The sequence below is a fragment of the Solanum verrucosum genome, unplaced genomic scaffold, assembly GCF_900185275.1.
Source record: "Solanum verrucosum unplaced genomic scaffold, falcon-dt-bn FXZP01000079.1, whole genome shotgun sequence".
Taxonomy (NCBI): Eukaryota; Viridiplantae; Streptophyta; class Magnoliopsida; order Solanales; family Solanaceae; genus Solanum; species Solanum verrucosum.
In genome coordinates this window covers 1,569,908-1,595,221 of record NW_026020368.1, presented here as the reverse complement: position 1 = coordinate 1,595,221, position 25,314 = coordinate 1,569,908, and the positions used below count along the sequence as shown (strand labels likewise).

The window sequence follows — 25,314 nt, the reverse complement described above, 5'->3', positions numbered from 1 at the left end:
TACCAACTGAAAATATTGTGATAAAACATAGCTTATCTTATGAGGAGATTCCTGTTCAGATTCTAGATCGCCAAGTTCGCAAGTTGAGAACAAAAGAGGTAGCATCATGCAAAGTCCTTTGGAGGAACCAATTTGTTGAAGAAGCTACTTAGGAAGCTAAAGAGGATATGAAGAAGAGATATCCACATCTCTTTGAATTCGAAGAAAATGCAGACCAAGGTACTAATTCTCTTCTTAGTACTCTTTAAATTATGAGTGAGCATGTTGTTTGTTTGCATTTGCTTGTTGGATGTTTGAACTTGATATTACCACCCTTAACCCAGTAGGAGTAATTTCATTCAAGGATGAATGTTCCCAAGGGGGAGATATTGTAAGATCTAGCAATTTGAAATAGCTAGAAAGAAGCTAAGAATTTGAAATAGTCATTTTTGGAAATAGTGACAAATATGGAAATTTGTTTAAGTTAAAGTGAGTTTTTGGTCAACTTCAAACGATCATAACTCCTAGATCAAGATAAGTTAGGTGTAGTTCCAGATTTGGTTGGAATGATCTTTCCAACGCCGCCAAGTTGGTATGATTTCGAGTTCATATGAGTGAGTTATCCCCTTTGGAAGTTGGGATGTTGGATTAAGAAAATGTCTAATACGGAATTTTTACGGGTATTTTAGTCTTTTCATTGCCCTATTATTTTAATCCGTTTTTAGGAGTTTAATCTGCGTCAAATAAGATTTTAGTCAGTTTTAGAATTTGGGATTTCACGCTAGTGCTAAGGAGAAAGGAGAAGAGAAAAGAAGAAGGAGAAAAAAAGGGCAAATTCACCAAGATCGATCAAGAAAGTTGGTGTTTCGCCAAGGATTTACTTCTATAAGGTATGTGAGGCACTCATAACGTTGGGATCATTCTCCCACGTGCCAAACATATTAATTTCAGTTTGGATTCCACCTAAAAGAGTTTGAATATTGATGATCTTGATATCTATTCTTGAATTCATATATTGTTCTTGAATTTGACTGAGTTGGGAAGTTTCTGAGTTCGTTACGTCGCATCATAGAGTCGTTTCGAGTAAGGTTCTTAGGTACATTTGTTGGGTATTTGTATCTAAAAGTAATTTGAGAAAAAGAACCGAATTTGGGTGAAATAGGGTTGGAAAAGGAAGAAGAAATCTCATCGTATAAAATTAGAGGGTGGCCGCGCGTCGCGCGCCTAGTGCCCAAATTTGAAAAATTCTACTCTGCGTTGCGGAGCTGACACGGAGCGTTCTGCCTCAAAAGACGTTTTCGAAACCAAAATTTAATTATGCCCCCGCATCGCGTACCCACCTTCAATTCTTGATTTTTGGTTTTTTTTCTCATGTTTAGCTATCTAAAATCATTCCCAAACAACATGAGTTCTTTCCAAACCCAACTCTTAATCCTTGAATCCATAATTCAATTCAAGGATTAGTTAAGAGTCAAGTCAAGATCAGTTACTAGTCAAGTTAAGATAAGTTCTTAAAGTTTTCCAAGAGTATTTCACAAATGTCTTAACTTTGTTTTAGGACTTAAGTTTTGAGTTCAGTAAATAAGTAAAGTTAAAGTTGTTTTCTTGAAAGAAGTATATGGGACTATGTATTCCCAAAGAGATTTAAAAATATTTTCACATTTAAATAAGAACGAAAACTGAGATTTAAGAGCCTTCGGGCTAGTTTCCAGAAAAGAGTAATAGCTTTCTAAATGAAGCAAGAAGGAAAACTGAGATTTCCAAGATAACCTTTGAGCTAAGTTTTTCACCACTAATCTCAAATCACAGAAGATGTATGTTTTTTAAAAAAACATAAGAGCTAGTATATTTTGGGAGTAGTATTGAGCACCGAATTGGGGGCTAGCATGAGTTCAGAGAACTCACGTCTCCATAAAATGACGTAGCCACCATGGGTAGAAAAGGGTCATCCTTTTTAGATGAACCCTTTTAACAATAGACTAGTGGATACACTTAGTAGTTCAGGTCTTATACCTGTGGCATAGTATAGGATGCGCAGGCAGTGTGAGGAAGATCGTTGTATCATCACTATATCTCTTAAGTGAGGGTTGTTGGTTAGAGAAACTCCCACAGAAGTTGTTGTATGTTTATATACATCAGTTTATTGTATTTTTACATACATTTCAGAGTTATGTTGTACCCTTGTATATACACAGAGTTGACATCACGGTTTTAAACAACTTTTCTTTATATTGCACTTGTTTTAAACTGCTTTATATTGAAATGAGTTCAGTTAAGTATTCATGAGTTAAGAAGAGCCAAGGTAAGTGTTTCTTTCAGATTTTCTTTCAAGCCTATGTTGTTTTAGCATTCCAACTCGCATACCCATACATTCAATGTACTTATGCTAGTTGGCCTGCATCATCTTATGATGCAGACAAAGGTAACTAGGATCGGCATTCCAGCGTACCGTTGATCCAGTGAGCAGTTCAGAGTCAGTCGGTGAGCCTCCTTGCATTCCGGAGGATCTATTTTCATTGCTTTCTAGTTAGTTCAATAGGATGTTGTCGGGTTGTCCCAACATCCATCTCAGTTGTTTTAGAGGCTTCATAGACAATCAGATGTTAGTTCTTTGAGTCTTTTCATTATCATTTCTTATTGTTAAGACTTGGGTTGCCACTTTTGGCCAAGTTGAATGTTTAACCTTTAAATATTCTCAGTTATTTTACTATTCAGTTCAGTTAAGTGTTATTGATCATTATAATATGAATATTGTCTTCCGCTGAGTTAAGTAAGCCAGGCCAAGGGTTCGCTTGGGGACCAGCAATGGTCTTCGAGTGCCAGGCACGTCCAGGGTGTAGTCTCGGGGCGTGACAGTTGCTAGATTCATCAACATGCGCTTCGTTGATACCACTTGCAGTTTGAGTTAGCTTTGGTGAGCTTCTTTGCTTCTGGAGGATTCCATTTACTTTTCAGTTTAGTCAAGATGTCGTGGGTCTTGTCCCGACATCCATTTTTTTCACTTAGAGGGTTCATAGATAGACAATAAAGGTTGAGAAGTCTGTTTCATTTATTTTATAAAATGTTTTAAAGACTTGAGTTGGCTATTTCCGGCGAGTTGATTAAACTATTTTATTCGGAGTTAAACTTTTGAGTTAAAGATATTGTAATTAAGTTCAATGAATTTTATTCAATTTTAAGCTTTGTATGCTTGAGTTAGTCTTCCACTTCTAGTCAGCCGGGATGAGGGTTAGCTTGGGGACCAACAATGGTTCTCGAGTGTCGGCCACGTCCAGTGTGTAGGCTCGAGTAGTGACACACTCCTTGCTTCTACACATATGTAGGTTTTGAACCCGGACCTGTGTGATCATTCTTCTTCATCTTTCTCTGAGGCATTCAGAAGATTTTGAGTGGTAGTTGTTTGTCATTCCGGTGGGCCCTCTTGTTCCTTATTTTATGCTTTGTTTTATTCTATTTGAGAAACAAAAACATTGAGACTTGTATTTATATTTTAATTTTGTTTTCATCACAAGAGACTTTTACACGTGACTACCAGATTTTGAAGGTGTTTTTGTTATTGGCTAAGTTTTCCCCACTTAATTCACCCGATATGAATTTACATGTAAATAAAGAATGGTTCGGGTCTTAACTCAGAAATTTTCAGAATATTACATGAATACAAGTGATGTAAATTTTTTAAATACAAGTGATACAATAGTGAAGGAATATTAATACAAAAGGTTTGAATACAAGTGATACAGGAGAGATAGAATACAAATGATATGTTTGATTCCCAAAAATCACTTACTCTTCATCAATCCTAAAATTTACACAATAATGGTAATTAATGGGTTTAATTAACGTAAACATGCTACATTTGAGGAATCAAGTGAGTAAGTGCATGCATTTATAGACTTAGATTGAAATTGGAGAGAGAAAAATGCAGCACGTTGCTATATTTGAGCACCTAAAGACACCTAAAATTTCTTGTTGACAAAATTAAATCACGTGTTCTTAGACATTATTGAAAAAACCTATGTAAAAAATTCTTAAACACCATTGATAGCCATAGAGAAAAAAACTATGTATAAAGTCTTAAACAACATTGATAGCGCCCCATAGGGAAACTGAATTCCATACATGTTGGGAAAAAAGGACCAGTTAGCTTGTACAACCACTGCAAAGTATATATCCTACTCTATAAAGCTGACAATTAACAATTGATATTTTCTAACTAACTACACTATATATCCATATCCTTAACAGGTTCTACCAAAATATCTAGCTAAAGTAATGTCCAATCTGCCTTCAACATCTTCTTCAACTTATTCTTGTTTTATCATTCCAACTTAAGCCTACCATAAATACAATTTTTTAGCGGCAATAAATATGCATATTAACAAAAGTGAGGGCAACCATCTTTTAAGAAAATTTCCATATTTCTCGAGGGGTTATAACCTCCAGATTACCTAAATCTTTGGTTCAATTTCACAGGATCACAATTCAAACAATTGTTTTTCTTTGGAACCTATCTTTCTTGTTGATTTGCAGGAGTTGGTGTGTTTTGAATTATAGGAAGCTAATATTTAAGAAAATTAGATTTTGATTATAAATTAAACACGTGGATAGGTGTCACTCATTGAAAGGTGCACTAGGGGAAATGGAGGGGATCTCACTGGAGAAAAACCAAGTCCAAGCTAAGCCTATATAAGAAATACTTAATGCTAAAGTATTGTAAAAACATAGGGGGAGGGGAGGGGTTAAAAATTACATGTCTACACTATATAGTGTAAAAAATTTATCTTTCTTGCTGATTTGCAAGAGTTAGTCATGTTTTTAATCATAGTTAGACTAATATTTAAGGGAATTAAATTTAAACCATTAATAATTGAACAAGTGGATAGCTGTTACTCGGGAGAGTTGGCAAAATAGTCACTCTCAAGACTTAATTGGACATTAAGTCACAAGTCTTGAAAACTTTGTGGTATACCCATTAAATTAATTATGACATCACCCATGTGACCTACTTGGGACATACAAAAGCATCTTCTAAGTTTTAATATGTACACTTTAGTCCCCCATCTTTTCAAACAGATATGGAATAATATGTGTATTTTCATTTTTTAAAATTATATTTGAAAAAGAAAACTCTCAAATAAGAAATCAAAATAGGAGCTCGTTTTCATAATTTTGCTTATACAATGTTATGTTCAAATATTTTTTACATGTAATGGTATATATATGTGTGATGATACTTTGTGAAAACCGTAGGTCTTTGAATTTTTTTTAAAAAAAGTTGGTACAAAGAATATATTACATGGTGATTAGAGTTCTTCCTTTTAATTACCAAGATTAAATAGTAATGAAGTATTAAGTTTATGTGTTGGCTTAGACCTTCCTCCCTTTCAGATGAATTTAATACAAGTCACTACATATTTGATCGCTAGTTTGATAATTTGTATTAACTCTCCTAAACTGAGTAACATATGATTGGATCAATGTAACCAGAGTTCTGATTTTTACTTGACATTAATTAATAGTAGACTCTCCATCTAAATTAGGTCTGTATACATTTATGGAGTGAATCATCGGCCATTGTATATGTATATTGTATGAATAGTTCTCCAATCCCATAAATTGGTTGTTCAAGATGCATGAATGTATATGTATGTGATGAGTTTGAATATAACTATTGAATGTTTATATGACTGCTTGTTTGATTTGATCTATTGTAACTATTATTTTTATTCTCAGATTCAACATGTCTCCTTTTAATCCCCTTAGTACTATTTTGGATCATAACAAATTTGAGGGTCCTAACTATGTTGATAGGAGGAGAAATCATGACTTCGTGTTAACTGATGAAGAGTATAAGTTTGTACTCTATGAGGAATATCTATTGAAACAAGATGAACAGTCTAGTGATGTGGATAAGGTAGCTTATCAGAAATGACGAAAAATTGATGAGATGGCGCGGTGTTCCATTATGGCCTCAATGTCAAATGTGCTGCAATATCATCCATCATCAAGTTTTGAAATTTTGGAAACTCTCAAACAATTGTTTGGTGACTAGGGTCGATCAGATAAGTAGACTGCCATGAGATCTCTCATGAACACTAACGTGGTTGAAGACACTCCTGTTAGAGACCATGTTCTGAAGATGATAGGTCTTAGAGGTCTTGAGGAATGAAATTGACAACGACTCCCAAGTTGAGATGATATTGTAGTCTCTACTTGACAGTTTTCAACAGTTTTGCCTAAATTATAATGTGTATAAGATGAATCTATGTTTGGCACAATTGTTGAATGAGCTGCAAGTGGCTAAGACAATTGTCAAAAAATCAACATCATCTATGACACTTTATGTTGAGAAAGGTTCTACTTCTAAACCGCAAGGTGGACAGAAGAAGAAAAAGGCTCACAAAACTAAGGCAATTGCACCTCCAACTGGAGGCATAAAAAAACCTAAGGGAAAGTATTTTCATTGCAAGATGCCAAACCATTAGAAGGCGCATTGTCCAGTTTTCTTAGGCAAGAAGAAAAACAATCCAGGTAACTCACTTTCACTCTTCGTTGAAACATATTTAGAGGTTGTTTCTACCAATTTATGGTATGTAGCCACATGATCCACTGATCATATCTGCACTACTTCGCAAGGGTTTCAAGAAACTTGCAAGCTGCTTAGAGGTGAAGTTAGCGTTTTTCATGCGGATGGTTCAACAACTTTACTTTTAGCAATAAAAAATATCTTTTTTTCGTTTGATAGTGCTAGAGTTTTAATATTAAACCCCACCGGTAGATTTACGAATCTGGTTCATGAAATAAGTTAAGTATTGCTCTAAAAGAAACTAATCACTAAATCAAATTCGTCAGTAATTTAGTTTATTGATTAGTACCTGTAATCTTGACATGGGGAATTACATAAGTGTTTAATGGGGAATTTCGAAATACAAATAGAGGAGTGTAATTACGAATTTCTAGTGGAATGATTTGTAATTTATTATGGTAAGAATAATTCAAATTAATTATTTGAAATTATTTCCACAATAGAAAGCCTCGGTAATTAATTATGTGGTCCCTACCGTGCTCGTATTTAACAACTAATTCTAATTAATAAGCCTTGACTTATAATGTAGACTTAAGCAACCAATAACAAATTAATTGAATCCTAAAAATTTAATTCAATGGACTATGGTACATTATAAATAGGCCATCCTATTAGCACAACTTAAACCCACAAATTAAGCTTGAAAAAAAAAGCAAGAGAAAAGAAAACCTTTAAACAAGCAATGGCTGCTTCTTCTCCTATTAAGAGTCGCCCCTTGGCAAATTATCACCCAACTGTTTGGGGATATCATTTCCTTTCTTATACTCCTGTCAGTCACACATATTTGTTTAATAAATTTTTTTCTATGTTAATTATTGTCTAAATATTACAATGATACGTTTAAGACGTAACATAATATTTGATTAATTAATTAATTAACGTATGATGAGTATTTTTCGGATGCAGGAAATTACTAACCAAGAAAAAGTTGAAGTTGATGAGTACAAAGAAACAATCAGGAAAATGCTGGTGGAAGCTCCAGAGGGTAGTGAACAAAAACTTGTGTTGATAGACACAATGCAACGATTGGGAGTGGCATATCATTTCGATAATGAAATTGAAACATCCATTCAAAACATTTTTGATGCGTCCCAACAGAACGATGACAACCTTCACGTTGTTTCTCTTCGTTTTCGACTTGTGAGGCAACAAGGCCATTACATGTCTTCTGGTAATTGTACTCCATCCTTCATTATTTCTCTTCGTTTTCTACTTATGGGCGTTAATTGAGTCCTGCAACTTTTAATTCTTATAACTAACATTGAAGATGCTGTTTAACCAGATGTCTTCAAGCAATTCACCGAACAAGATGGAAAATTCAAGGAAACGCTTACTAATGATGTCAAAGGATTATTAAGTTTGTATGAAGCATCACATATGAGAGTGCGCGATGAGGAGATTCTTGAAGAAGCTCTTACCTTTACCACTACTCATCTCAAGTCTATTGTCTCCAACTTGAGCAATAACTCTCTTAAGGTTGAAGTAACTGAAGCCTTAAGTCAGCCTATTCGCATGACTTTAGCAAGGATGGGTGCAAGGAAATACATATCCATTTACGAAATTAATGATGCACACAACTATTTGCTTTTGAAATTTGCTAAATTGGATTTTAACATGCTGCAAAAGTTCCACCAAAGAGAGCTTAGTGAGCTTACAAGGTTGAACATTATTTGATCTATATATCTTTTTTAATTAGATGAGTAATGGTAATTTGGAATTAATAAAAAATGTAATGCATGCAACAAAATCGTTGTTCTTGTGATGTATGTAGGTGGTGGAAAGATTTGGATTTTGCAAATAAATATCCATATGCAAGAGACAGATTGGTTGAGTGTTACTTTTGGATATTAGGAGTGTATTTTGAGCCAAAATATAGTCGTGCTAGAAAAATGATGACAAAAGTACTCAAGATGACCTCCATTATTGACGACACTTTTGATGCTTATGCAACCTTTGACGAACTTGTGACTTTCAATAATGCAATCCAGAGGTAAAACATCAAAATTTCACAAGTAAAATAATCTTTTTGACAATCCCGAATAGGAGAAAGTAAATATGTTTTCATGTTTTTATTATAAAATCTATATATATATATATATATATATATATATATATATAGACGAGGTGTAAGAGTTAATTAGCTTGTGGTTTTGATGAAATATTAGATGGGATGCTAATGCAACCGATTCAATACCGCCATATATGAGACCTGCTTATCAAGCTCTTCTAGACATTTATAGTGAAATGGAACAAGTGTTGTCCAAAGACGGTAAATTGGACCGTGTATACTATGCAAAATATGAGGTAATATTATTGTTTACCTAACCCACATAATTATATCAATTAAGTAAATTTTGATAATTCAACTGGTTGACTATCTATATTTTCACCTTATCTTATTAATTAGTGAGAATTTAATTTCGATTCCCATGTTATAATACCCTCCTTATTTGCTATGAAAACGTTACCATTAATTCCAAAAGGAAAAATGATACTAGCTAGTAGTAATTGTCTAGCTTAAATTACTTGTTATTGTTTTTAGATGAAAAAGTTGGTGAGAGCCTATTTTAAGGAAGCCCAATGGTTAAATGATGCTAACTATATTCCAAAATATGAGGAGCACATGGAGAATTCACTTGTAAGCGCTGCCTATATGATGGCATCAACAACTTCCTTGATCGGTATGGAGGAATTTATATCGGAAGACACTTTTGAATGGTTGATGAATGAGCCTTTGATTGTTCGAGCTTCCTCATTGATTAGCAGAGCAATGGACGATATTGTTGGACATGAAGTAAGTACAACAATAAGTATATGTGTAATGATCATTGAGATCTGAAACATTAATTAAGATTCAAACTTTCATTAAATACAATTAAATGAGGCATAATAGTGACTTGACTTATCAAAAACAATAGTACTTCTTATGTTTCACTTTGTGTGAGGGCCAAACTAACTACTCTCCGGTGTGAATTTTATTATTATACACTCTTTTAGTTTTTCTTTTTTAGATAAAATTTATATTTTAAAAAAATACTAGAAGTCACAGCAATTCTATTGTTCAAAATATTACAAAAGTTTCTATATTTTATAACAAAAAGTAAAAGAGAAAGAAAGAAAACAAATAGTCCTAGTTGCTTGAAGAACATATGATGTTGAATAGTTTGGATTTGCTTCAAATATATCTGCATATGATACAGAAGGAACACATATATTGTGTGTATTCGATTTAATTACTTCAAATTCTTAAAAGTTAGCTAAGAAGCCTACAATATAATATAAAAAATAATGTTTAAAATGTATTAATTATATACATGGAATATATTGAAATCTATTTATTTCATGTAGGATGAACAAGAAAGAGGACATGTAGCTTCAATTATTGAATGTTACATGAAAGAGTATGGAGCTTCAAAGCAAGAGACTTACATTAAATTTCAGAAAGAGGTCACCAATGCATGGAAGGACATAAACAAAGAATTATTCCGTCCAACTGAAGTACCAATGTTTGTCCTTGAACGAGTTCTAAATTTTGCACGTGTGATAGACACATTATATAAAGAGGAAGATGGATACACCAACGCCAAAGGCAAACTTAAAAACATGATTAACTCGATACTGACTGAATCTGTCAAAATATAAATATAATGATGAAATTGCACCTTCATCATTCAAATATTAAGAGCAAAATAAGGCATATACAATATATTCAAGACCTTTAATATGCTATTCATAATATATGAGCTGTTAATTCATGGGGAATGTTTGAAATAAACAATAGTTGTTTTTAATTTACTAAGCAAAAGTGTGGTAGGTTTGTCTTTTTTCTGTCATGTTCATTTTTAAAACATATACAACACTTGAGTTGTATTAAATCGTGTTTTATTTCATTTCCAGCTTGTTTGGATGATTATTAATTATCATCACTTTAAAATGCATCGTAATCGTATTGTATTTGTACTGTATTGTATTGTGGTCATAATAAAGTTTGAATAAATTGTATCTTTGTTCCGGTTGTATAATTTTTTTTTTATTTAGTTGGAGTCATGTATTGTACCGTATGATAATTATTTAACTTACTAAAACTCCCATCATTGTAGTAAATATTAGATTCTGTAATAGGATACAATCAAACTAAACAACAATTACAAAAAAAGTCAACTAGATGCACTGATTATGACTCGTCAACATTTTAAGTTATTAATCCATGCCACTCCTAATGAAATTAATCATAAAACTAAATTCGTTCACTAACGATGATATTTTTGAAGAATGAAAAAGTCTCACAGTGATGGTTTGGACAATCCTATTCTTTTGGGTTCACTTCAGGGATGTGACTTAAGCCCAAAGCCTAATTTTTCATGATATAAAAGAAGGACCTATCTCAGCCAATATTGTATTTCCAAATTAAATTATCCATGCTTCAGGTGTTCAATGTTTTTTTAATTAAATTATTTCCAATGATCATTGATATGAAAAAGTTACATCTTGGAGATTGACATACAAATCTTAATACATTATCATATGGTAAAGGTAAAGTTAGATAAACTCAAACATCGTAACACAAAAAAATGGAGGGAGTCTAAGCTAGCTATGTAATGACTCGGAAGGTCCCTTTTGAATTTTTTTATAAAATTATCATTTTACCCCTCCCAATATTGACCTCTAGTCCTTTTTGATTGATTTTAAAATTCTTTTCGAGTTTTGAGTGAAAAGTTGTTAATTATGAAAATTATGGAAGTTTGGAAGGATAAAGTTTGTTAAAAAACGGTTTTCGATGTCTTTTGGATTTTCAAGTCCTAGAATGAAAATTCATCGATTCCGTCAACTCTAGAATGTGGAAATTAGTCTAGGAGAGTTGCCACAGAGTATTTTTGTGGATTTAAAGTCCTAAATTGGAAATTATTGAGATTTTAGCCTTTGGGTTGACTTTGGTCAACATTAAGGATTCAGATGCTCAGTCAGACTTTTGACAGTTGCATTGGATTCAAAGAATGATTTTAGGTCTAGGAGAGGTCTTGGTTGAAATTTAGAGGTCCTGAGCTTACGTTATGGTCGTTTCTTGAGTATTACGGGTTTCGGGTCAAGGAGACCTAGGATTCATATCTTGATGGTTCCATTGAGTCTGAAACATAAAGTTTAGTCTTGTTGCATATTTGGTTTATATGAAAGGGATTCCAAACCAATGGAGGGTCATTTCAGACATATTTTATGTCTTGTCTGATTGTTGGTTTGTTGTTTGTAGTGTAGTGTTAATTATTTTTTGCTATCACGTGGATGACTTTCACGATCGTGAAGCTTTAGGGTTCTGGTCAACGCGATCGAGTGGAGGTTTGCATGATCGCGATCGTCAAACTTAATGAGTTGACCCATTTAACTCAACGCGATCACGAAACTTTGGTCATCGCGATGAGAATTTTATACCCAGGCGGAATATTTTTTAAAATTGGGGTTTCAACTTTATTTCATCATTTTTTTTAGTTAGGTAATGATTTCTAACCTTAAATCTTCATTTACCTGTTATTAATGAATTTAAGTGTTCAAATTAGCATTTTTGGAATGATAATTTGGAATTTCTTCAAGAACCCAAAAACTTGATAAAATGATGATTTTGAATTAAATTCTTATCCGTTTTTGAAATGGTTTTCGCCAATAGTTTCCAAGTGACTTGGATACTGTATTCAGTAATGATTTTCGGATTCAAACCTCATTTTCAGAATTGGGTTTTTGAGTTGATTTGACCCATTTTTCAAATTATATGATATGGGTGTTGTTATTTCCGTAATCTTATTGTGATTACTTGTTGGATTAGATTGTGTGGCCTTGGACATTGTTCGAAAAGGAAAATCTCACATCTCAAATTGATTTTTGATTGAATTAAGGCAAGTGTTAAGGTCACTAGATGCATCACCTTGAGTTCCAAAAAGAACTAAAGAGAATTCATTCAAGCTATTTCTAAGATTCTTTATGTTTTGGGTCAACTTCAATCGACCGTAACTTTCAGTATATGATGAGCTAGGTGGCCCATAAGATATCAAATAAAAGGTCTTTAGATTATCTTTCCAACCCCAACTAGTTTGCTAAGTTTCGAGTTCAGATGAGTGAGATGTGCCCTTTTGAAGTCAGGTTGTCCTGTTAAGGAAAGTTACCCAAAAATATGAGGGGTATTTTGGCCATTTCCTTACCCAATCAGATTTAATTCATTTTGAGTAAGGTTTTAGGAGTCTAAACTGATTTGATTTAGTTTTAAAATCCTAATATACACTTAGGGTTTCAGAAGAGAGTTCAAGAGGAGAAAAGAGGAGAAAAGAGCAAAAGGTTCAAAGTGTTTTTCCAGTTTTTCTTGGGAATCGAAGGTTATTTCACCAAGGGTTTAATCCCTAAGAGGTATGTAAGTTCTCATAGTATTGGGTTCATTTACCCACACACCAATCATGTTATTTTTAGCGAAATTTCGTTCTTGAAGGTGAAGAGTTTGAGTTCTTGATTAGTTTCTTGAAGTATTTTTCCATTCTTGAATTAGAATGGGTTTGATGATTTCTTGAGATAATCATTGGATTTTAAGAGTTATTTTTTAGTAGATTCTTGTGTACTTTGGTTGGGTATTCAAATCTAATTGATTGGGGAAGAAATCATTCGATTCTAGGTGAGTTAGGGTCTGAAAATGTGAAAGAAAAGTTGTCGGGGTCTTTTGGGCTAGGGCTGGTGCTGGTGCGCCGCCCCAGTAGTGTGCCAGAAACACTTGTTTGTAGGATGAGGACTGGTGCCCTGCGCCAGTCTATGCGCCAGTGTCGCTTGCCCCTACCCGTTCTCCGTCGTTTAGTCCGTCTGAGTTCTTTCAAAGGGTACCTTTACCCCCCTTAGATTCTAAACTACTTCTAAATATCTAGAAATCATTCATAATATTAATCATAACCTTTAATTCATAATTCAAATTCAATGTAGAGTTAAGAGTGAAGTCTTGAGAGTTCTTCAGAGTTGTTTGAGAAAGTCCATTTGAGTCTTTTCGAGGATTCTTCTACAATTACTTATAAATTGTTTCAAGACTCGAGTAAGTGTGTATGAGAATGCGGAGGATGTATTCATGAGTCTACATTATTATCACGAGATCCTTCATATCATAAATCATAACTCTTAAAGTCATAATTCATATTCAAGAGAGAGTTAAGAGTAGAGTTCAAGAAAGTCTTTGAGTTTAATTATGAATCCTTTGAGATGAACTATCGATTTGAACTATGTTTTGAGGAAGTAAGTATGAGAATGATAAGATTCGTATACATGAGTTCCATATTGTTATGTAGACCCTCGAGTCGAGTCATTCATGCCTATAAATTTTGTATGAACTTCATAAATTTAGCATCTTTGACAGGAGTAGTATCTTTAAGTTCTAAGTTCTTGAGCATTGAGTTCCTAATCCGTTTTGAGATTATATTTCTAATCATGGGACTATTACATGTTACCCATGAAGTTGTTGAGTTGAGTTGTTCATGCCCATAATTCCGCATGAACCCTATGAGTTGAACATTCTTGAGATGAGTAGTATCATGAAGTCCTTGAGTTGAGTTGTTCATGCACATAATTCCGCATGAACCCTCTGAGTTGAGCATTCTTGAACTTTGTAGTATCATTGAAGTTCCTGAGTTCTGGAGTTCTGAGCATTGAGTCCTATGTATGGTTATTGAAAACCTTGAATTAAGTCGTTCACGTCCATAATTCGGCATGAACCCTATCTTGGGAACCCTTTTACAAATTTTTCTAAACTTGTTTTAAAACTTTAGTAGTTGAGTTTGAGAAAGAGTAGAGTTGAGTTCATTTTCTTTAAAATGATATATGGGAACTAAGTATTCCCTAGAGTAAATGTTTTCACATTTAAGATAAAAGGAAACACCGATTTCCAAAAAAAAAACTTAGCAGTTTTGAGTATCATCTATTTTAAGAGAAATACTTTTGAGTAATAATCTGAAAACACAAAAAATGTTATGTTTTTAAACATATGAGCTAGTTATATTTTTGGGAGTAGTATTGAGCACCGATATGGGGACGAGTTCAGATAATTCAAAGTCCTCATAAACCTTGTAGCCAATATGGGTAGAAAGGGTCATACTTTTTAGATGATTCCTTAATGCTTTTTAGCATAGACTAGTGGATCCACTTAGTAGTATGTTATATACCCTGACAAAGTATAGGATAGTTCTGGCAGCGTGGGCTAGACGTTGTATCATCACTTAGCTCATAGTGATGGTTGTCGGTTAGAGAATCTCCCACAGAGTTTATTTCATATTTTCATATACAAACAGAGTTATTTTGTATCCTTGCATACAAACTGAGTTATTATTGTATTCTTCAATACATTGAGTTGCTATCTACTATTTTAAAAGCTTTCCATATATTGCATCTTTTATTGTTGATTTATCTTGGGTTGAGTAATCCAGAGTTATGTATCTTATTATTGATTTGAGCACTATTTCTCTGAGTTGAGTTGAACTATTTTTCACAGAGTTGAGTATCTTATTATTGAGTTGAGCCCTATTTCTCTAAGTTGAGTTGAAATATGTTTCACTGAGTTGAGTATCTTATCCTTGAGTACTTCTGAGTGAGTAACTTTGAGTATCCTTGAGTATTCCTTGGGTTGAGTTGAGTTGAGACGAGGTAAGTATGTTACTTTTCCATCAGTTCAAGCTTATGTTTATGCTTTAGAATTTCCCTTACATGCTCGTACATTCCATGTATTGATGCCATTTGGCCTGCATCGTTTAATGATGTAGATACAGGTAGCTGTAACATCTCGCAATTTGAAATAGCTAGGAAGAAGCTAAGAATTTGAAATAGTCATTTTTGGAAATAGTGACAAATCTGGAATTTGTTTAAGTAAGTTAAAGTGAGTTTTTGGTCAACTTCAAATGATCATAACTCCTAGATCAGGATACTTTGGGCGTAGTTCCAGATATGGTTGGAAAGCTCTTGTAATGATCTTTCCAACGCCGCCAGGTTTGCACCATTCTGAGTTTGTATGAGTTAGTTATCCCCTTTGGAAGTTGGGTTGTTGGATTAAGGAAATGTCTAATCCGGAATTTTAAGGGGTATTTTAGTCTTTTCATTTCCCTATTATTTTAATCCGTTTTTAGGAGTTTAATATGGGTCAAATCAGATTTTAGTAAGTTTTAGAATTTGGGATTTCACGCTAGGGCTAAGGAGAAAGGAGAAGAGAAAAGAAGAAGGAGAAAAAAAGGCCAAATTCATCAAGATCGATCAAGAAAGTTGGTGTTTCGCCAAGGATTTACTTCTATCAGGTATGTGAGTCACTCATAACGTTGGAATCGTTCTACCATGTGCCAAGCATATTAATTTTAGTTTGGATTCGACGAATATTGATGATCTTGATATTTATTCTTGAATACATATATTGTTCTTGAATTTGACTGAGTTGGGAAGTTTCTGAGTTCGTTACGTCACATCGTAGAGTCGTTTCGAGGAAGGTTCATAGTTACATTTGTTGGGTATCTATATCAAAAAGTAGTTTGAGAAAAAGAACCGAGTTTGGGTGAATTGGGGTTGGAAAACGAAGATGAAATTTCATCGGACAAAATTAGGGGGTGGCCGTGTGTCGCACGCCTTGTGCCCAAATTTGAAGAATATTTCTTTGCGTCGCGGAGCTAACACGGAGCGTTCTTCCTGAAAAGAGATTTTCGAAACCAAAATTTAATTATGCCCCCGCGTCGCGGACCCACCTTCAAATCTTGATTTTTGTTTTTTTCTCATGTTTAGCTATCTAAAATCATTTCTAAACAACATGAGATCTTTCCAAACCCAAATCTTTATACTTGAATCCATAATTCAATTCAAAGATCAGTTAAGAGTCAAGTCAAGATAAGTTCTTAAAGTTTTCCAAGAGTCTTTCACAAATGTTTTAACTTTGTTTTAAGACTTAAGTTTTGAGTTCAATAAAGATGTAATGTTGAAGTTCTTTTCTTCAAAGATGTATATGGGGAGTATTTATTACTGAAGAGATTTAAAAATGTTTTCACATTTAAATAAGAACGGAAACTAAGATTTCAAAAGAGACTTCGGGCTAGTTTTCAGAAAAGAGTAATAGCTTTCTAAATGAAGCAAGATGGGAAACTGAGATTTCCAAGATAGCCTTTGAGCTAAGTTTTTCACTACTAATCTCAAATCATAGAAGAAGTATGGTTTTTCTTTAAAACATAAGAGTTAGTATATTTTGGGAGTAGTATTGAGCACTGAATTGGGGGCGAGCAAGAGTTCAGATAACTCTCGTCTCCATAAAACGATGTAGCCACCATGGGTAGAAAAGGGTCATCCTTCTTAGATGAACCCTTTTAACAAAAGACTAGTGGATCCACTTAGTAGTTTAGGTCTTATACATGTGGCAAAGTATAGGAAGCGCTGACAGCGTGAGGAAGATCGTTGTATCATCACTATAGCTCTTAAGTAGTTGAAGGATCTTTTAGATAAGGGCTTTATTCGACCAAGTTTGTCACCTTGGGGATCTTCGGTCTTATTTGTGCGAAAGACGAATCGTTCCCTTGGGATGTGTATAGATTACCGTCAGTTGAACAAGGTTACCATCAAGAATAAGTATCCTCTTTCGAGAATCGATGATCTTTTTTATCAGCTTCACGGTGCTTTCTGTTTCTCAAAAATTGACCTCAGAAATCAGGCTATCATCAGTTAAAAGTAAGGGAATGTGATATTCCAAAGACAACATTCAAGACTCGTTATGGTCACTATGAGTTTTTGGTCATGTCGTTCGGTTTGACCAATGCACCTGCAGCGTTCATGGACCTTATGAACAGAGTCTTCAAACCTTAATTAGATATGTTTGTTATCGTCTTCATTGATGACATACTAATCTATTCAAGGAATGAAGAAGATCATACTAGTCGTCTCAGGTTAGTTCTTTAGACTTTGAAAGATAAGGAGTTATATGCTAAGTTCTCAAAATGTGAATTTTGGCTTGAGTCTGTGGCGTTCTTTGGCCACATAGTTTCCGGTGATGGAATTAGAGTTGATACCCAAAAGATAGAGGCAATGCAGTTGGCCTAGACCCACTATTGACACCCAATTTTGGCTCTCCACATATAATACTAATAATAAAATATATATGTTATGAAATTGTAGGAACACGAAAATATTTTTAATTATTTATTACCTCATAAATTTATTTCATTTTTTTTAATAAAAATTAAATATTATATATATATATATATATATATATATATATATATATTACTACTTACTTTCTCATTTTATTTTATTTTAAAAAAATAATAATAAATAAATGTCATTCTTGAGAATTGAATCTAGTTGTGTTCGAATATAATTTATTTTGTCGCAATAGATATTTTTCGTACATTTATTAAAATTAGAAAGCTTATTTAATTAAGGAGTTACTAATTTATATTAATTTAATTCTTAAGAGTGACTAATTTTATCAAACAAGCTAATCTTGCAAAATAATTATTTTTTTAATTTAATAAATTATGACTATTTAATAAAGGAGAGGTTATAATTTAAATGAATTTAATTTGAATAGTTTTGGCAATCCAAGTTCCCTTAAACCGGCCAATCCGTGTGTGCCATGTAGGCAAGCACATGAATTGTGTTTCTTTAGCTTAAATCTTGACCATACGATTAAATCTGACGATCCTAGTTGATTGAGCTTTTACCATTATTTAATATATATATATATATATATATATATAACTTTTCCTTTTAATTTCTGATTTATTTTAACCGTCAATCAAACGATCGGACGGCCCAAATTAAATCCCAAATTGCTTTCTTCTTTTCCAAAAATAGTACACCGCCCAGCCTTTCTTTTCCCAACATCAATCTTTTCCTAGAACAATCTTCTCCTTCCCCAGACGCTCCTCATATCTCACATCCCTCTGCCAAATAAACGACCACGAACCGCCGAAAAACAACAATATCCGGCGGTCTCCAACATCATCCAATCCCCCATCGCTTCACAACTTCTCCTCCTTCCTCAGGCGCTGCCCTTCCCCATGCCCCATCACTCTTCGTCCCGTCAAGTTCGGCCATGAACCGCCGAAAAACAACAATATCCGGCGGTCTCTTGCTTTATGTCTCCTCCATCACCCTTTTTGATGAAAAGAGACACCCTACGCCGCCTATGCCTAATCCCAATGGCCCCAAAAATCTGAAAGGGTTGATGTCGATTTGATTTTAGTTACAGTCCTCCGTCCCCAACAATTTTTTGGTTTCAAATCCGAATTTGAAGTTAGATTTCGCCTATAAAATGGAGAAGGAGGGACATCGAAAAGAGGATCATCGAGAGAACAACAAAAAAAGAGGGAAGGGCATCCGAAAAAATCTCAAAAAAATAAACAATCCAGAAAACAGGGAGCAAGGATTCAAAATATCCGAGCAGTAGAGAAAAGATAGGAACAAAACACTTCAAGAACAATAGTTCGAGAACCTTTCATCCCTTTTTTATATTTTGGCTTCGAACCCAAGTCCAAAGTTTGAGTTTAAAGTCGGAATCCTTGACGTCAAAGCCTCTGTTTGCTGCTCAACAAAAGGTACTGTTTTTTTTTTCGTCAAATCTTTTCATTTCTTTTTGGTCTTAATGTAATCTGTTGGAACGTCTGCTATAAAAATATGCAATGAGGCTGTTACTAACAGATTTTATTAATATAGATACAATTTAGAAATATTGAATGTGAAGAAGGCTTTAGTCTTAAAGCTAAATTGATGTTTGGGTTACTGATTCTAGGCAACTTATCATATTTTAATCCATGTCAATAGGAGAAGCAGGCTGCTAGTTTGGATGTAATATAAATCGATCTCGACTAAATTTTTAACTAGCACCTATTTGATAGTGAATTCTTCAGACGCCTGAGCATGTGGTATATTCGTTAGATTAGATTTTATTTTGATATTAAGAGTGAATTAAAAGATGGGTAGAATCATTGTTGTTTATCTTAATTTAACGTTCTTCTCGTTTCCCCCTAACTACTAGCAAGTTTGATATGATTATATAACTCTTGCATTCCCTTTCTTTAGTTGCTCAAATTTAGATGTCATCCTTAGTTATTTTCTTCTTCTATTCGTTAGGATTCATGATTTGATTTAAAGCTTGAAATAGCTTTGTTTTCTGTTAAATCTTGAGTTAGTTAACTAGGCTTGGCTTGGATGTTCCTCATGTTATTTCGACTCTAATGTGCTGTACTATCTCCCTTCTCGGGTTCATATCCTTCTTTGTTCATCAAAAATCATGCTTGTTTACTTTCTTATGTTTCTTGAATACAAAAAAAATAAAACATATATAGCAAGAAGCCGTTAAAGTTTATGCTTGTTTAAGATATCACAAGTTTCAACTAAGAACGACATAAGTCTGCTTTGATTTAAACTTATTTTAATCTTCCTTTATGTTTGCGTAGGTTTGTCTTTCATTCCATATTTCGTATGCGCGGCTTCTCTTTGCAAATTTAGTTTAGGAATGTGATTGCAATTCAAATTTTGCGGCTTGTCTTGTATTTGAATATAACATCTATCACCCTTGTCTTTGGTTATGTTTCAGTATGTATCGAATATAGTTTATATATTATTCTAGTTGCTTGTTCAAGTGTTGCCGATTGAATCTGATTGTCCCCTCCTTATTTACTGTAAGTATATGCGTAAATTGGTCGATATAGCTGATAACTCTTGAAGGGACTAGCGAATAAACTTGTCAAGTTTGAAAATGACTTCTCACTGGAATCATTCTAGTACAACTAGAAAGTATGTTGTTATGAAGGTGTAGAGCTCATGTCATGTGATGAACCAAGTTTATGTCATGCATCTCTTAGTTAAGTATAGCAGATTCTTGTCGAATTGTTACACTCATGGGAATAGTTTCTTCCCCTGTTAAATTTTTTTGACTTGGAAATAATCTTTTGTCCATAGGATGCTTCAATTATTTCCCTTTAAAAAATAAAAGGAACTAGTGCTTATTGAATAAGCTTTGTGCGATGCTATAACTATAATAAAAAGGGCCATAATTCACTATAACATGACATCATCACGTTTTTAGTTCTCTTGTTCATAAAAGTTTTCTTAAGGATTACTAGAGAATCACATTGATGGAGTGTATTATTGGTAACCAAGTCATATTAATGGTAAAAGTCTCACTTCCCAACCTTGGAATTTTTGATTGTAGGTCTCTTGATTCTCACTAATTATTGTATTAGCCTGCTTTTAGATGTCTGCCATATTTTATCTTTAGTTGATAGTAAAAAGACATGTCTGAATTCTCGAAGTATTCAGGCTAAAACATGTATTATAGTAATCACATATCCTTTGCAAAGCTCATTGTTTAAGAAAATTACTTGCTTCTAATATTCATTTTTTTATTTTTTTTATTTTTGTTATTTCTAATTTGCTTCTTCATTTTTCTTCTTATGTTTCATGTACAATCGGAGGGCTGGAGTTTCTATTTTGGAACTCGTTATTGGTTTAAAGTATTAGGCCAACAGCAATTAGGATCATCGCAACGTTTGGAATCTCGTAAACTAGGAGTCCAATATTTCTTAGCCTTCCTCTTTTCGAGTCATAATTATATTGTTTGGATATATATTGACTAACCTTTACTTACAAGTTTTGATACATTGTTTTCTTTTATTTTTATGTGAACTAATATTATTTGTTTATGCACTTAGTTGAGACACCTTTAGAACAAATGATACAAAAGATATTTTTCTTAAAAAATGGGTTAACAATTTTAATTATAACACTCTTTCAGGCTTTTTTTAAATTGAAAAGAGGGGCTTATAGTTTTAAAAGATTTCCAAATGAAGTTTCAAAAGGGTGAAGTAATTTTCGTTTAGGTGTTTAAGTAGAAAAAAAATAAAACTCATGAGTTGGGCTTCCAAATGAATTTAGGGATACATAAAGTCTAAATTAATATTCATTTAGGCCTACTCATCACTTAGGACCTCCAAATATTTTGAAACTAGTTTAAATGCTAAGATATTTATCTTTAGATATACATTTTTTTAAGAAAATAAATAGGGAAGTAGGCTTATATATTTAACAAAACAAATGTGACTACAGAATAAATCCTAATAGTTAGGCCTATTTTTATACTTTTTACATCACTCATTTATAAAGTATATTGACTGTTCTTACTTTTTTGGATCAAACTTTGCTAAAAACATTTTAATCTTTTATTTCAAAATTTTAGATATGCCAACAGGTTCAGAATACAAGGTATGTACATGTACATGTTATACACATAAAGGTATATATTCTATATTTTCTCTACATAATCAATTATATTTTTATCTACTATCCCGAATGTTATTTATTTATTTTTATAAATTTATTCCTACACTTTACACATTATTTTACCAAATACAATGTATCGTCAACTTATCCCTACATGTAAAAAGAATGATAAACATTCATATAATTTACACAACTTACATATATATACCACACTTTATAATAAACATATTTAAGATTACAAGCCTTCATATAATATTTTAACATCTAGTATTATTTATTCTATTTTATTTTATAAAACTCCATCTTACGTATTTTCATTCAAATTACACATCACATATTACTACGTATTCACATCCAACTACTATCTTATTTTCATTTCATGTCTTAAATAAGACGACAAGTTCTCGCATATTCAACATCTATATATTTTAAGGATAATTTTACAACTATATATATTTTTACATACAAATTTATCATACATTTAAGTACATTTATTTATTTATTTTACAATATGATAAAATACTACTATTAAAGCTATTTTATAAGACTAATATATGTCGTACCTTGTATTGTACTCTTTCTTAAATATAATAAAATTTACTTATCATTGATTTTAAAACAAATAAATAAACACGTTTTCCTAATTATATTTTCCTAAATTAAGTTTAAGGACTATCTTCGGATAGGCTCTGAGGGGTGCTTAACACCTTCCCCTCGAGTAACCAAAACCCTTACTCAGAATCTCACTAGTTTCGCATATCAAAATAGAGTTTACATTTACATATTTAAAAAATGGTTTTCCTAATATTTTTCTTAAAATTTAGGTGGCGACTCTAAAACAAAATAAAAGCAATTTTTCCAAAATCAGAGTATCAGCCATATTATGTTGTGAACTGTTTCGACTAGTTCAAAATAGGGTGCGACACCCACATCTCCAACTAATATTAGGAGTTTTTTGGGTTTGGCTGGATATTATAGAAGGTTCGTAGAGGGGTTCTCGTCTACTTCGTCCTTTTGACCAAATTGACTCAGAAAACAGTTAAGTTTCAATAGTTTGAAGCTTGTGAGAAAAGCTTTCAGGAATTGAAAAAGAGGTTAACTACTGCCCAATATTGACCTTACCAGAAGGTACGCAAGGTTTTGTGGTGTATTGTGATGCATCTAGAGTTTGATTGGGTTGTGTATTAATGCAGAATGGCAAAGTTATAGTTTATGCCTCCAGACAATTGAAAGTTCATGAGAAGAACTACCAAACCCATGACTTAGAATTGGTTGTTGTAGTATTTGCTTTTAAAATATGGTGCCATTATATTTATGGTGTTCATGTGGATGTGTTCATCGATCACAAGAGCCTTCAGTATGTGTTCACTCAGAAGGAGCTCAATCTCAGACATAGGAGGTGGTTAGAATTACTCAAGGATAATGACATAAGTATTCTTTACCACCCAGGTAAGGCTAATGTTGTTGCTGATTATTTAAACAGGTTGCCTATAGGTAGTACTGCCCATGTTGTGGAAGAAAAGAGAGAGTTAGCAAAAGATGTGCATAGACTTGCACGCCTGGGAGTCAGACTTATGAATTCCACAAAAGGAGGAGTAGTGGTGTTGAATGGGGCTGAATCATCATTAGTGTTATAAGTAAAAGGCAAGCAAGACCAAGACCCTATTTTCTTGAATTTAAGGAAAATGTTCAGAAACAAAAAGTATTAGCTTTTGAACAAGGGGGAGAAGGTGTACTGAGATATCAAGGTAGATTGTGTGTACCAATGGTGGATGGACTCCATGAGCGGATCATGGAGAAGGCTCATAGCTCCAGATATTCCATTCACCCGGGTTCCACAAAGATGTATCGCAATTTGAAAGAGTTGTATTGGTGGAATAGTATGAAGAAGGACATTGCAAAATTTGTTGCTAAGTGCCCAAATTGCCAACAAGTTAAAGTAGAGCACCGAAGGCCCGGTGGTTTGGCTCAGAATATAGAACTTCTGGAATGGAAGTGGGAGATGATTAATATGGACTTCATCACAGGTTTATCAAGGTCTCGCAGGCAGCATGATTCTATTTGGGTGATCGTTGACAGAATGACAAAATCATCCCACTTTTTGCCGGTAAAGACTACCCATTCAGTAGAGGATTATGTCAGGTTATATATTCAGGAGGTGGTAAGACTTAATGGAGTCCAAGTCTCCATTATTTGAGATAGAGGTGCACAATTTACTGCACAGTTCTACAAATCTTTTCAGAAAAGTTTTGGTTCAAAGGTGAACTTAAGTACTGCCTTTCATCCTCAGACTGATAGGCAAGCAGAGCGCACTATTTAGACATTAGAAGATATGGCGAGGGCTTGTGTGATTGATTTCAAAGGGAATTGGGATGATCACCTACCTCTCATTGAGTTTTCTTACAACAATAGTTATCACTCTATCATCCAAATGGCTCCTTATGAAGCTCTTTATGGGAGAAGATGCAGATCTCCTATTGGATGGTTTGAAGTTGGTGAAGCAGGGTTGATAGGACCAGATTTAGTCCATCAAACTATGGAGAAGGTGAAAGTGATTCGAGCGAGGTTGAAAACGGCACAGAGTCGTAGAAATCCTACACTGATGTCAGGAGAAGGGCGTTAGAGTTAAAAGTAGATGATTGGGTATATCTAAAAGTTTAACCCATGAAGGGTGTTATGAGGTTTGGAAAGAAGGGGAAACTTAGTCCCTGGTATATTGGACCTTATCGAATATCCAAGAAGATTGGCAAGGTAGCTTATGAGTTGGGGCTACCATAAGAGTTGACCACGATTCATCCGGTGTTTCACATCTCCATGTTGAAAAAAATGCATGGGCGATCCTTCATTGATCATACCAACAGAAAATATTATGATAAAAAATAGCTTATCTTATGAGGAGATTCATGTTCAGATTCTAGATCGCCAAGTTCGTAAGTTGAGAACAAAAGAGGAGCATCATGCAAACTCCTTTGGAGGAACCAATTTGTTGAAGAAGCTACTTGGGAAGCTAAAGAGGATAAGAAGAAGAGATATCCACATATCTTTGAATCCGAAGAAAATGCAGACCAAGGTACTAATTATCTTCTTAGTTGTAACACCCCGTATCTGAAAATAGACCAGATTGCAGATTTCTGGTGTTGCAGGTGGCACTCACGGGCACCATCCACGGACCGTAGGAGGACCCACGGTCCGTCCTGCAGGTCCGTGGTTCGTGTCAGCAAACTCCCCCAGAACTCAGCCAGAAATTTGGCCAAGTGTTGACCCACGGCCAGACCTACGATTCGTAGGTCAGGACACGGATCGTGGTTCGTGTCCGTGGATCGATGCCCATAAAGCCCAGCTTCAGTCCCGATTGATGGTTGACCAGCACAGACCGTCATTCGATGCACGGTCCGTAGGTGAGGGTAGCAGCCAGTTAGATGAAAATTGTGATTGGGTCAATTTCAGATGGTCATAAGTCTTCGCATAAAAATAATTATGTGTCCCTTGACCTATGATAT

At 33.9% G+C, this 25,314-nt stretch overlaps 2 protein-coding genes across 2 annotated transcripts in view; one reads left to right on the top strand and one right to left on the bottom strand.

Annotated features, from left to right (window-relative positions):
• The window catches only part of LOC125838099 (floral homeotic protein PMADS 2), a 383,162-nt gene that overhangs the window by 165,998 nt on the left and 191,850 nt on the right, over positions 1-25,314 (bottom strand). The gene's annotated exons all lie outside the window — the stretch shown is intronic.
• LOC125838052 ((E,E)-germacrene B synthase) lies at positions 7,215-10,565 on the top strand. Its single transcript, XM_049517109.1, has 7 exons — positions 7,215-7,334; positions 7,472-7,736; positions 7,848-8,223; positions 8,337-8,555; positions 8,731-8,869; positions 9,108-9,359; positions 9,914-10,565. The coding sequence occupies exons 1-7, from the start codon at positions 7,248-7,250 to the stop codon at positions 10,205-10,207; spliced, it is 1,632 nt and encodes a 543-aa protein (XP_049373066.1). The 5' UTR covers positions 7,215-7,247; the 3' UTR covers positions 10,208-10,565.